Source organism: Salvelinus alpinus, chromosome 20 (genome assembly GCF_045679555.1).
Source record: "Salvelinus alpinus chromosome 20, SLU_Salpinus.1, whole genome shotgun sequence".
NCBI classification, from domain to species: Eukaryota; Metazoa; Chordata; class Actinopteri; order Salmoniformes; family Salmonidae; genus Salvelinus; species Salvelinus alpinus.
The window spans coordinates 18194929-18209651 of record NC_092105.1 but is presented as its reverse complement, the minus strand read 5'-3'; the positions used below and the strand labels follow the sequence as shown (position 1 = coordinate 18209651).

Sequence of the window (14723 nt, the reverse complement as noted above, 5' to 3'; positions counted from 1 at the left end):
GAAGAGGACGATGTGTTTCTTGTCGGCTTGCTAAAATGTGGCGTTCAGAACTTTGAAGTAGTTTTCTTGGGAATATTTTCTGCTTCAGTTCTCCATGTCATCCATTTTGATTTGACATCAACTATAGTGGCTGTTGATCAGCCTACTTTTGATTAATAAATATCAGCATGTATTATCGTATGACTAATGACATTTACACAAAATTACGATGAACAACTGGAATTTATGTTAGGAAGGGAATTTTATTCAAATAAATAGCCACATAAATAAACAAACAATCTTTCTTTCTATATAACATTCATACAAACACACACACACAGTCAAGTAGCAAATCAGGAAAATCATAAAACATAATTCTTCACATCCAACATTTTACCAAAAAGGACATCTTACAGATCTGTGTCAAAAAGGTTACTAGTGTTTCAATAGTTCAGTCAAACTACGTTTGTGACGAGTTTTCTCAACTAACAGGAGAAACAAAACCTATTTCAGAAATGAGAAATATTCACTGTAAAGTGCAATGCTTATTTTTTTCTTTAATACAGCAAGTTAAATCAAAGTATGAAAACTGGGTCTTATGATGGCCCATGGCGGGCCCACCTGTTTTCACTGTGTGCTGATTGGAGAAAAGCAGGGATTCTCTGAAGGTATGGGGTTTGTTCTGAAGAAGGCACAAGTGTTGGTGTTGAGTGCAGTCAGCCAAAATGAAATGTCATTTAGAAATATTAACAATGCTTTTTTCAGAGAGAAATCTATCAAACAACATTTTAGCTTCAGGCTTCAAACACTTTCCCCCTTCAACATGTTGTTCAAAATGAGACCACTTCACACATAAATAGGCCTAACACATAAACCCAAACATGCTGTGCACAACTCTATCTAGATACTGTACCTCTACCACCTACAGACAATTCATTGAAACAACTTTTCTATTTCTTAGAAAATACATAAACAAAGACAGCCATGGTCCTGCATTAGCATCTAGTGGCAGAAGCAGCTTTCTCATAGCAGGAGCCACACAGAGTATGCCATGAAAGCGCTAGCTAACATTTTGAGTCAACGCTTTCACAGAGGAAAGTCAGTAGTTTCTTTCTCTTACTCCGCTGCTCTCTCTTTGGCTTTTCTCTAGTTCTGCCATCATGCAGTATTAGGCAACCATGTTGTCCATAGGGAAAGCACTATGAAATGGTTTGGGTCCTTTCTTCTAAACATATGCATTTCTATGTTCAACAAAAAACAGAAGCTTTCTACTACCTGCTCTACTCAGCTCGCTCCCTATGAAGGTAGAAAAACCTTGTACATTCATACAAAAAGAAAAAATGACAAATAAAAACAATCGAATGAACACCAGCAGGCAGTTACTGTAGTATCTTATGTCAGCTCTCTATCTCTCATTTCCTCTGCATTTCAATGTGAAATATTGCACTATAGTCCCAAAGTCTTTGTTCTGGCTGTGTGAAAGCACTACATCATGTAGCATACACATAGCCCATATGAGGTGAAAAGTATAGTGGGTAAAGCTTTGTTATGGAAATGGTTGCACTCACTACTGTAAGTGGTTCTGGATAAGCGTGTCTACTAAATGACTCAAATGTAAATGTTTTCCCCTGATAGGGAACGACATCATGCTCATAGGTCTTCAGGGTCTTACGTTTTGACAATATTTACAAATTGAGACATATAAAATGACATAAATACAGAGGGAATATGATTAGAAAGTAACCATACATGAGTAGAAATTATTAATTGAAAATCAACCTTTTTGTAAGGTGCACACACACATACACACGCACGCACACACTGCTGCTAATAGCAGTACCTATTGTGCTTTAGTCACACAGAAAGTCATTTTTTCTTCTGTGGTGAAAGCAGCATAAGCTCAGCTAGAATCTCGCACAAACAAATCACAGTTTGTGAAATCACAATAACATTGTCTTCAAAGAAAGTTTGGAAGTTTAGAATAGTTATGATACTGCATGTTTGTAGGATGGCAACAAAATAGGCGAGGTCAGTGCATCAAAGCCGGGACCGAGAGACTGAAAGGCCATCAAGGCCATCAGACTGTTAAATAGCCATCACTAGCCGGCCTCCACCAGTACGCTGTCCTGAACTTAGTCACTGTCACTATCCAGCTACCACCCGGTTACTCATCTCTGCACCATAGAAGCTGCTACCCTATGTACACAGACATGGAACACTTTAAGAATGTTTACATACTGTTTTACCCATTTCACATGTATATACTGTATTCTAGTCAAGTCCATCCTATTCAACTATTGCTGTACATATACTATTCTATCCACGTATTCTTCAGATATACTATATATTCTATCCACATACTGTTTACAATGTCTATACATCCCATCACACATATGCGCTCATACATACAGTAGCAGTCAACAGTTCGGACACACCTACTCATTCAAGGGTTGAGAGAATGCCAAGAGTGTGCAAAGATGTCATCAAGGAAAAGGGGGACTACTTGGAATAATCTCAATTATAAAATATATTTTGATTCGTTTAACACTTTTTTGGTTACTACATGATTCCATATGTGTTATTTCATAGTTTTGATGTCTTCACTATTATTCTACAATGTAGAAAATAGTAAAAATAAAGAAGAACCCTGGAATGAGTAGGTGTGTCCAAACTTTTGACTGGTACTATATATATGTGTATATATATGTGTATGTGTATATATTTATATATATTTATTTATTTATACTCCGGACTCCGACATTGTTCGTCTAAATATTACTATATTTCTTAATTCCATTATTTTACTTTTAGATTTGTGTATATTGTTGTGTATTGTTAGATATTACTGCACTGTTGGATCTAGGGACACAAGCATTTCGCTACACCCACAATAACACCTGCTAAACATGTGTATGTGACCAATAAGTAATATCTTCTCCAAAAGACAAACAAAGTAAAAATAAAGAAAGAACTTTGGTATTTTCTAATTAAGTGAAAACAATAAGTAATAAGTAATAAAGGTCTATATACAGTGAGCAAAACTGGAAAAGTAACACAAAACAAAATCAGGAAGACTGGATCCTCCTGTTATCAAACTTGATGAAAAAATAAAAATGTAAATTATACTGTTGAAATAGGTCTTAAATGATCTAGTATGGTACATTGATACCAGTCCTCGTTGGGTTTTCAAGACTAGTCCTTCACTGACCCCTCCCCAGCGGGGTCCCCATCAGGGAGAAAGGAGAGGAACAGAGGTCCCCTGTTGTGTTGAGGGGGTCCCAGACCTTTATTGCTTCTCTGGGGCTTCCGATGAGACCTCAGAGCCGTCACTCCAGAGTTTGGTTATTGCTTAATTCTCAGCTAATGTGATCACACACAGACACACACAACTAGATGTGTGTTTGCATGTTGTTCAAGAGAGTGTAGATTTGTGACTTGCATCAGTTTAAAAAAATCTATCTCCTCTTTGCTCAGTTTTTCTACCCAATTGTTCTCTTTCTTTTCACACTTTTAGAGGATCTGTTCTGTCGTCCTATCACCTTCTGCTCAACATCTGATGTTCTGTGAGAAACTCCACGTCTCAAAGTTCTGTTCCCACTGTCAAAAAGCACTTACCCTTCCTGTCCATCAGTGATGACATCACCATGACATTTTGTCCTCTGGTTGTCATGCAGAACAATCACTCTGGTCCAATAAGAAGTTGTTGTTTTCTGCTTCTCCTTTCTTTCCCTCCATTACTTCACCATCACACAGCTTCTCAGCTGCTGCTGTCCACCGCGGCCCAGCTCCTGCATCTCAGACTCTCTCCCGGAGGCTGAATCCAGACTCCACATCCCCTGCATGGGCATGAGGGGGAAGGGGCCCTTGGTGAAAGCCTGGATCTGGTCCTGGGCTTGGTAGTGGGGGTTGGTCTGGGGGTGGAGGTTGGTCTCGAGGTAGAGGCTGGACTGCTGGCTTATGTGCAGTCGAGCCTCGAGGAGGTAAGCAGCAGTACCCACGGGGGAGAGGGAGGAAGAGGAGGAGCAGGAGGAAGAGGAGGAGCAGGAAGAAGAGGAGCCATAGGAGGGGGAAGATAACTCCAGAGGCTGCTGCCAGAAGGCATGCTGGAGAGCCAGGGGGCTCTGGTGGGAGGGCAGGGGGTGTTGGGGTTCCCCCTGGAGGAGGGAGGGGGCGGGCGTGTCGAACAGGGTGGAGGGGGCGGCGAAGACTGAGGTGGGGGAGGAGGGCTGCTGCTGGGACAGGAAGAGCGGGGGATTCTGGGTAGGTGCTGGCCAAGGAGGCTGAGGCTGGGGCTGGTGCTGGATCTGGAGCATCCTGTAAACAGAGACAGAGAGGTGGGGTTAGAATGACACGGTGACTATGTGTCTGTGATTGTATTTATCTGCAAGTGCGTGTGCAAGGTTGTGTGTGTGTCTCCCTCTTACCTTTGCTGGTGCAGAACTTCCTCCAGCATGCTGCGGTGCTCACTGATGGTGGGGCCTATTGATCCCCGGCTGCCACGGCTACTGCGGTCGGAGGTCGGAGGGCAGACCTGCCTCGCCAGACCTTTGATCTTATTCAGACCCAGAAGGCCTTTAGTACGCGTGTTCTTCCTCAGCTGTTGGCGGAAGGCTTTCAGACCTGGGGAGGTGCACAGAGAGAGAGACAGGCAGAAGATTGGTTAGATGATGATGTGACTGATACATTTCTCTGTAGTAATGATGATGATGAGGATGGTGGGACTGATGCATACCTAATGGCTATAAACTGTCATCACCCATACCTTGTGTGAGGGAGGTGTCGGAGGCTCTGCGGCCCTCTTGGAAGCTGGCAGCCTGAGCCTGGGGGAGGAGGTGACAGGAGAGGGCCGGTGGGCTATTGGCGGGGACCAGTGCCCCGGGGTCAGTCCCAAAGGCCAGCACGGCCGACAGGCCACCCACAGCGGGGTGCAGAGAGGGGTGCAGAGCGGGGTTGGGGGTGGACGAGGACCTCAGACAGCTGTCAGACGACGCACCATCGGAGGGGCTGACAACGATGCAGGGGGGGTTGCACTGGTGGAAGCGAGCAGAGACCTCGGCCAGGGTGTGTCGCCGGGAGGTGGTGGTGGGCAGGACGAGGGCCGAGCAGGTGTGTGTGACCTCCTCCTCCAGGTCGCGGGGCCGCACCTCCTCACTGATGCTGGTCTCCACCAGGCTGTTGGGGGAGATGGAGCGGTTACACAGCAGTCGGTTCAGACTGGCTTCCACCGGGAACACCACACGTTGGAACAATGCACCTTGGTCATATTCCATCTCCGCGTGCATGGGAGGGGTGCTCTTGCATTGAATGGGGTAGGCTGAAGGTCTGAAGCTGTCCTCCATGATGACCTCTGGGGTACCGGAGTCAGAGGTGCTCCTGGGTCTCTGGTTCCAGGGCCCACACTGACGGCTGAGCTGCTGGGCTCGTTGCTCCCTGATCCTCTCCAACAGCAAGTAGTAGATGGCTGAGAAGTGGTTGTAGCTGCTGCTCTGCAGAGACTGGGGCAGAACAGAAGGACATGTTAGTCAGCCATTTTGGTCCAAAGGGTGTCATAATATAAAGGGCTGTATTAGCCAGGTTTTAACTCTTCCTCTCCCTGTTTGTCTCTCTCACTCTCGCTATATATATTTCTCTCTCAGATAGGTCTGTACCCCGTCAGACTGCGTTCACCCAGACTGATCTCATGAGAGACTGCTGTTGGAGCTCATCTACTCACCGCTAACTGTGTCAGCCTTTAAAAGCAGATGCCAGTTATCCCCCTAATTCTCCCAACAAAATGAGTATTAAGTCCCCCAGTTGTACAGGGATCCAGGGTGTGTTTGACTGTGGCGCCTGCCTGGGAGGCAGCATAACATACCCTGCTCTACTGCCAGACATGACTAACTGTCTCAAAGCCCCACCACTTTTAGCCCAGTACCCGACCCCACTACCTCAGTCTTTACAGAGTACTCCAAATACTGTATTCCTGTGGTACTATGTGATCTGTATAACCCATAACCTATAACCTATAACCTGTAACCTGTAACATGTAACCCATAACCTATAACCTATAACCCATAACCATAACCCGTAACAGGTAACCTGTAACCTGTAACCTGTAACCTGTAACCTAAGCTATAACCCAGAACCTATAACACATAACCTGTAACCCGTAACCTATAACACATAACCTATAACCTGTAACCTATAACCCATAACCTATAACACATAACCTATAACCTGTAACCTATATAACGGCCCAGCTCCACTCACTCCTACCCTCCTCTAATCCTCCTTCCAGGACAATAACACCAATAAACCAATTAACCAATCAACCAATGAGCCACTCACCTCAATGGTCCTCTGGCGGTCAATGCCCAGGGTTTGCATGATGCCCAGGACAGGCTCGCTGTAGTCCCCCAGGTTAGAGTTGTAGTCTGTGAGGGGAAGGGCCATGCTGAGGGTCTGGTGAAGAGCTGTGGGGTCAGCCAGCATCCAGCGGTGCTGCTTGATCTGGGCCACACTGATCCTCTTAGCTGGGTCTACCACCAGCATCCTACGGATCAGGTTCTCACAGTCTGCGGGGAATAAAGAGGGAGGAAGAGGGAGAGAGGAGGGAGCGATAGAAGGGGAAGCAAGGTCAGTCTGATGCTACAGCATATGCTTTTATATAATATAAACCAGTCATTTTATCAATCAATCAGTCCAATCACACTATGAAATGTGTCACTGTGTGGTTGCCATGGTGTGATGGGTACCTTGAGACATGAAGAATGGGATTCTGAAGCGCCCCTCTGTGACTCTCTGTCTGAGGGCAGGGAGGCTGGGCCCGTCGAACGGAAGGGAACCGCACACGAGAACGTACAGAACCACACCCAGACTCTTTAGAGGAGAGACACCAGGAGGAGAACGTCAACAAATGGCCTCTCCCTTTACTTCAGTATTCATTGGTTTGACATGAAGATGGTAGAACTACGGTTGAAAACACATTGTGTGCAGTTTCCCTGTCAGCCCTTACCCAGATATCCAACTGTGGCCCTTCGTACTCCTTCCCCTCGAACACCTCGGGTGCTGCGTAGGGGGGGCTGCCGCACCACGTAGACAGGGGCTCGCCTGCATTGTAGAAGTTACCGAATCCAAAGTCTGAACGGGAAGGAGAAAGAGATTGGTTAGTTTGTGAAACTCGTGGTTGTTTGAGTCCTGTATTCTCTGCTGGCTACAGAGTTTTTTCTTGTTGATATTGCATAATGTTAATCACATAATGACAGATGGAAGGCCAGATAGCATCTGAGCTAATATCACCCTGTGCTCTGACACAGAGCTACTGATTGTCCTGCCACAATGAGGCACTGAGGTTGACCCGCTGGGCACTGTATTGCTTTCTGGCAGTGTGTGTGTGTGTGTGTGTGTGTTTGTTTGTGTGTGTTTACTGAATACAGATTGTCACCCTGGCTCTCTGTGGCATCAGATCAGGCCTGCTATGACCCTGCTATTTCACCCTAAAGAACCTTCTAGTTCTTGGCAGTTGGCAATTCATTAGCACTCAGATCCAGTAACAATCTTTTAATTACAGTGATGCAGGTCTTCTCTTCAGTAGAGAGATGAAGAAGTCTGGGAATCATGTAGAGAACCATGAAGGATAGAGGGGAGTCTGCTATCTATTATCTCCCAGACAGACTCACGGCCAGTTTGATGTTCGTGTTATCTCCCAAACAGACTCACCGGCCAGTTTGATGTTCATGTTGGCATCCAGCAGTAGATTCTCAGTTTTGAGGTCTCTGTGAACGATGTGGTGTCTGTGGCAGTAATCCACTGCCGTCAGAATCTGCCCGAACTTCTTCCGCGCCTCGTCCTCGCTCATGCGCCCGTTTGAGGTCAAGTAGTCTGGAGGACAAGAGGGAGAGAGAGAGAGGGGGCGTTTTAGACTCAGAGGACTCAGAGAACCATTTATACACCCTGGGTGAGGGAGGAACTTCATATCTATTTTACCCCTTTTATTACCTAAAAAGATACTGCCCAACCAATGGAGGCTGCTGAGGGGAGGACAGCTCATAATAACGTCTGGAATGGAGTCAATGGAGTGGTATCAAACGTATGGAAACCACGTCTTCGATGTGTTTGAAACCATTCCATTGACTCTAGTCCAGCCATTATTATGAGCCGTCCTCCCCTCAGCAGCCTCCACTGTGCCCAACACAGGTTACAACAAAGGGGACATTTTATTTGATCCTCACCGAACATCTCTCCATTTTTGGCGTATTCTGTCACAATGTACAGCATATCTTTAGTCTCCATTACCTAAGAGAAACACAAAGAGAGTCATAGAAGAGAAGTTAGCAAAAAGTAGGCAATACACACACAAACATACCGTGATGACGTGAGGAGAGAGAACTTTTCAATCTGTGAGTGTTTTACCAGAGCCAGGACTGAGCACTGGGGACATTTTCTGGCAACCTTCATTTTCCTCTGACCACACTACCCCCTTCCTGTTCCATAACTCCTGTCACACACTAGGCATGCTGACTTTCCATGATATGAACTGTTGCATAACAGAGCTGACAGGCACTTCCTGTATGCTCTTTATTTATAGGATACGAACACAACGTCCACACAGGCAAAAACACACACAACAGTTCAAACCCGTGTTCCCACTAAACTGTGTTGTCTGTCACCAGTTGTCAACAGAAACAATATCTCTCTCCTGGGAAAGGAAGAGGAAAGTTCACACACACACACACACACACACACACACACACACACACACACACACACACACACACACACACACACACACACACACACACACACACACACACACACACACACACACACACACACACACACACACACACACACACACACACACACACACACACACACACACAGGTCTCAGCTTGTGTATCAACAACTCATCACCACCACAACGACAAAGAGGAAAAATAAAAAAGGAGGAAGAAGCAATGCCCCAATCCCTTCCTGGAAGTCCTGGGAACTCAGAGACAGAACATTGTGGGAATGTTGTGTCACTACCACTTCTGAGGAAAGCCTGATAAACATCACTGCCAGGACTCAATAAACCAAACCTAACGCTAGCTAAGTCACGAATCAGCAACAATGGCAGTCATTTCATAGCCTTATTTAATTTCCAACCCAGTTTCTCTTTCATTTTTCTAACTGTGTGAGAGACAGAGAGGTCCTGGGCAGCCGTAATGGTTAGGGAGACACAGAGGCTCCACATAGTCGCTAGTCTTCGTCTGAGAGAGATGAGCACCACTCTGTGTCCCTCTCACCCTAGAGGTGCTGCTGATGTCATACAGGCTTCCAGGGAAGTGGTCTGGCACGTTAAGGGCCCCTCATACTGGCCCCTTGAAGAGTGGTATGTGGGGGAGTGTGTGAATGAGAGAGAAAAAGAAAGAAAGAAAGAAAGATAAAGAAAGAAAGATAAAGAAAGAGAAATAGACAACAGGCTGTGGTCATCTCCAGAAGTACAGGGGGAAAAAGGGTAATTTTGTTCACAAAAGAGCATTCAGTATCTAAAGGTCAGCATATCTAAAGGTCGAGGTTCAACGCTTTGGTGTTATTTTAGATGGGGTTTTTTTGCTGGTGGTGATGGATCAGCTTTAATATTGCAAATAGATTGTGGCTTCTTTCAATGTAATTATCTGCCTCATTTCCAATCCCCCACTGTTTTGTTAGTGTAACAGAAGGATGAGAGGGAGAGGATCTGACCTCCGGATCACAAGGTTGCCTTTACCGCACTACACCTCCCCCTCAGTGGGCAGATGAGGGGGTGTCACAGAGAGGGGGTGGGGGAGGGGGGGGGGGGGGTAACCCAGCTCAGAGCCATTAGTCATCAAGTGACTCCTCTTAAGTGAGAAGTTTCCCTGGCTGTGGAGAGCACAGCAGCACTGTCAGATCTGGCCATTACTGTGGGCCCTGATTGGAAATGCTGATTAGCTTTAGGAGGACTATCCCTCAGTATTAATTTGCTCACAGTGGTGACTCGTCCTCTGGAAGACATATGACACATCAGGCTTTCCTGTCCAACTCAAGGCGTTTGTGTGTGTGTGTGTGTGTGTGTGTGTGTGTGTGTGTGTGTGTGTGTGTGTGTGTGTGTGTGTGTGTGTGTGTGTGTGTGTGTGTGTGTGTGTGTGTGTGTGTGTGTGTGTGTGAGAGAGAGGGGGAACCTTCTAATAAGATCTTTCACCAGGATTTTGGGTGTAGAAGGGAACACAATTTCGCAATCTCAGCAGTCACCCTCTTAAATCCGGACGTCCAGTAATCCTCAAAACCAGCAAAACAGCACAGAGCTGAACAAAGGGCAGAAAACTGCTGATTAAAAAAAGATGTGTGTGTGTGTGTGCGCTTGTGTATAAACCCAGATGTACCAGAACACAAACAGTGAAACCTTCCTTTCCATTTCAGCCATACATTTTATCTCTTCCAAGCCACCACACATAAATCCCTACTCCTTGTCCCTTAAGTTAAATAAAGGTAAAATAAAAAATATATAAAAATAATTGGCCCTCTACCTCTCCTGTTTACTGTGCATGTGTTATTCTTCCCCGGCACCCACTCAGCTCTTGTGTCTCTCTGTGGACACATAGCCAAACACACAGCCCAGTCACTCAGCAGTATCCATGGTGGATAGCGTGTCAGTCAACACACCTAAAATAACACACACACACACACACACACACACACACACACACACACACACACACACACACACACACACACACACACACACACACACACACACACACACACACACATCCAGTGGAACAGTGTATCATAATAGAGACAACACACACCTGGTAGAGTTTGATGATATGGGGGTGGTTAAGCAGCTTCATGATCTGGACCTCCCTGTAGATCTTCTCCAGGTTGGACGGGTTTAGTCTTGTCTTGTCAATGATCTTTATGGCCACCTGGCAGTGGACAACCAACCAACACAGCAAACTGTAAACACACGATAAGGTCTACTATATCCAGGACAAATGCACTGTGAGAGGCTAATATAATTATACCAAATGTTTTTGTTCTTTTCAGATGTGTCCGTGTGATTTAGAAATGAATAAAATATGACATAGAACCATTGGTAATGAAAGATTTGGCATGCTGACCTGTGTTTTGGTGACTTTGTGCCTTGCCAGTTTGACCACGGCAAAGTTTCCTTTCCCCAGCGTGCTGATGATCTCATAGAAGCCGACCTGGAGAGGCCTTCCCTGGGTATGGTTGGGCTGGGCCCCCGGGCTGCTCTCCGTCATGATCACCATGATGACAACTGATTATTATATTCCAAAGGATAGGATAAAAATTGCGTGTAGTACCTGCGTTACAAAAGTAAAAATTTTAAATATCAAATGCGCATACGCCTATGATTAATGGCATTGTTTTATTTTTTATTGTAGGCCTATTATTAGTGTGTTATCATTTGTTAGGCCTAATGCATTACATTATCAATGTATTATTATCATTATTGATAATAACGTTATAATTATAATCATTAGGCTACACATTCAACTAGGCGTAGCTCTTCCACAATTATTATTAAAAAACGCAAATATTCTGAATTAACATTTCCATTGCATCATGATGCACAAAATAATTCAAGATAGATCACATCATTTCATGTCTGTCAAATCTTCAAGTTTGCACTAAATTGAATTACTGCTCTAACCATATATTAATTCTATTAAATACGGCGTTTGAAGCGCTGGCGTCATACTAAACATGCCCAAATATGAAAAGTCTATGCTTAATAGACATGTAGACATTTATAACATAACACACAATACAGAATTGTTAAGTGTTAAAATAATGGCAATGGCAGCTCGGCGCACACAGGCTGCCCGAGTAAAACAAATAAAAACGGTCTAAATAAATAAAACATTATTATATATGTCCATTATAGATCCACTTTGAAATGCAAACTAGATTTTTCCAAAGAATCATAAGAGCATTGCCGTGTCTTACCTTATTGAATGTAGGTGCACCAGCTCCTCTCACAGTTTAATCGGTTGTTACAGACAGCTATACAAGTCATTCTATAAGGATATTAGTTGCTGTAAATATGAGAAAAGTATCATGAAAAACAGCATTTCACTTTTTTATTTTCCTTCTTTTAAAGAAATATCTACATAAATGTACACTGAAGTGTACACTAAAGTGTGCCAGCCGTATCAGTTAGAACTATTTACAGGTTGATTTGGCCGGTCACAACCCCGGCTACCGCACTGTTCGGTCTGTCTGTGCGCTCCTGTGGAATGCAGACAGCCACAGTGTTCATGGGAAACTCCTCCTCTCTCGCTGCTATAGGCTAACAAATTGATACCCACCTCATTAACGTCACACCCGCGTCAGAACTTCGAACGAAGCACAAACCTGGGCGCAAGCGCAAGGCAGAGGTTGCCAGGCAACCGTGCGGCTCGGCGCGCGGTGACGCGAGTGCTGATGGAGAGGTTGCTTGGAGATGGGGACGATGACGTCAGTCCCGGAGATGTGTCACCACGTGATGTTTCCTCCCAAGCTGTTGTTGTATAGCGGAGCTCGAGCTTGGGCTCGCTCATCGCTGCTGGAAAGCATTTGCGTGTGTGCGCTCCTTCGACTTTCAGTTGACTTTCATCTCCTTACTTTGGGAGAAAAAGTGAAACTGAAAATGGTTCTTAGTAATTATGAACCTTTTAAACGGGTTATACATGGCATGTTTTCAAACTTTTTGCATTAAGTGCACACATCATTCTATACTATACCACATAGCCTGCAAAACTGTGTAGTCAACATGCACTTGTTTTTTTAATGTATGTAAGATTGCAGATTTGGAGCTGAGTTGCTGACGAATGCATGCATGCTTTTCCTTATGGTCATTCACTGCATTTGACCCTGAAAATCCCCAGAATCTCCACTTGGACCTCTGTATTACTCACATGGGAGAGAGTACGGCTTAATAGAGGAGGAGTGTAGAGAACATAAGAGAGGAGTGAGAGAGGGAGGGAAGGAGAGAGAAGCTAAGAGATAAGTAGAGGGGGAGGGAAGGAGAGAGAATAAGAAAGAAGTAGCCTAGAGGGAGCTGGGAGAGGGGGAGGGAAAGAGAGAAAGGAGGCGAGAGAGCAGAGCAGAGAGATTGGTGAAGGTGAGAGGGGGGACTGAGTGGAAAGGTACTCTGCATTTGGTGTGCTGCACTCAAACAGACACACTCACACGTTTTCAATTCAGTCAGCCAGATGAGAGAAAGGCATACGTGCAGTACACAAGGCTGCCTTCTAAACAGGTCAACAGCCCAGTGCTTTCATTCCGTAACTGTTTTTGACAGAGTTTACAGTCGTGGCTGTTGGCACACAGCTCAAATTGGGAACGTTCATAGTTCTCTCTGTCAAAAAGAGAGCCAGAGGCAACAATAACTCTGACACCTCCAATTTATTGAACATTCCAGGAAGTTTCCACCCCCACTCCAAAGCCAACCTGGGGGACATTAGTTCTGTTGACGTCAACATATCTGTCATTTCTCCTTTCACAGTGTGTCAGTAATTACAGAGTGATGCTACTGGGCCTCCCAACAAATGTCATTCCTCTTTTCTTAACGTCCACACAACTATTGATTTATGCTATTGGACAATCTACATATCTGTCGTTTCTTTTCTCTCTGTGCCGGTACCTTTGATTGATGTTGTGGGGCATCGAAATATCAATAATCTCTGTCTGTCACTGTCAAATTGATGCTATTGGATGTGTACTGGACATAGCGCTTAGCATTCCATTGGGCTGATACTCAGTCAGGGAGGGAGGGGGGGAAGGAGGGAGGGGTGATGTAGCTGTACGCTGTACCGCGTCAGCTACAAACAGCTTCTTGCTTCTTTTGTAAACCACATCCATTGTAGCGTTGAAGCTTCATCATGATCTCTCGCAGATGTGAGGATGCAGCGTGCAGAGGCTTCCGCAGGATAGTGTTCAGGTGTTGGTGGTTTGTCTCTACCACCACTGCTCGCCCGTATATGAAATCATGAAACTTCTGACAGGCGAAAACAAGGGTCAACATCTCTTTCTCTATCTGAGCGAAACGTGTCTCAGTCTCCGTCTGTGCTCTTGATGCAAACACCACTGGCCTACATTAACTCTGTATCTGTACCCCCCTGTATATAGTCTTGCTATTGTTATTTCACTGCTGCTCTTTAATTACTTGTTACTTTTATCTCTTATTCTTATCTATATATTTTTTAACTGCATTGTTGGTTAGGGGCTCGTAAGTAAGCATTTCACTGTAAGGTCTACACCTGTTGTATTCGGCGCATGTGACTAATACAATATGATTTGATTTGATTTGTTGTAGACATACTGCTCCGAGACCATGCTGGGACGCATCTGCAGATAGGACCACTGGTTTGCCCACTGCAGCCCATATCATGGTACTGGAGGACTGGTGTGCTGGACAGCAGCTCTTTCAGTTTAGTGAAGGCCGGGTCATGTTGCTCCTGCCAGCACCATTCAGTGTCCTGATGGAGGAGCTGGTGGAGGGGCCCGTCACCTGTGGCTGCAGTGCCTGCTTCTCTTCTGCCTGATGGCCTCTGTCTTTTTTCTGGGTCAGGTTTCACCTCGTCGGCTATGAGGAGGTGACCGCCGTAGGGAATCTCATGGAGCCTGAATCTGCACTTCTCTGGATTCAGCTTCAAGTTGACAGCCCTAATCCTGTTGAGGTCATGCTTGAGGGGCTCATCGTGTTTACCTAGTGGGCCTCCCCACACCATGATTTCATCCACCACCATCTCACA

General features: G+C 45.2%; 1 protein-coding gene across 2 annotated transcripts; it reads right to left on the bottom strand.

Moving 5' to 3' along the window:
* Positions 1-222: 222 nt before the first annotated feature.
* Positions 223-12223, bottom strand: LOC139546400 (serine/threonine-protein kinase SIK2-like). 2 transcript variants are annotated; one of them, XM_071354745.1, is made up of 11 exons: positions 11935-12223; positions 11082-11288; positions 10770-10886; positions 8190-8253; positions 7678-7839; positions 6974-7098; positions 6714-6837; positions 6307-6533; positions 4742-5474; positions 4404-4599; positions 223-4293 (listed from the first exon to the last, which is right to left on the bottom strand). In XM_071354745.1, the coding sequence occupies exons 2-11, from the start codon at positions 11232-11234 to the stop codon at positions 3714-3716; spliced, it is 2481 nt and encodes an 826-aa protein (XP_071210846.1). In that variant the 5' UTR covers positions 11235-11288; positions 11935-12223; the 3' UTR covers positions 223-3713. The 2 variants fall into 2 exon arrangements, with proteins under 2 accessions (XP_071210846.1, XP_071210847.1); XM_071354746.1 differs by lacking the exons at positions 11082-11288; positions 11935-12223 and adding an exon at positions 10488-10548.
* Positions 12224-14723: the final 2500 nt, after the last annotated feature.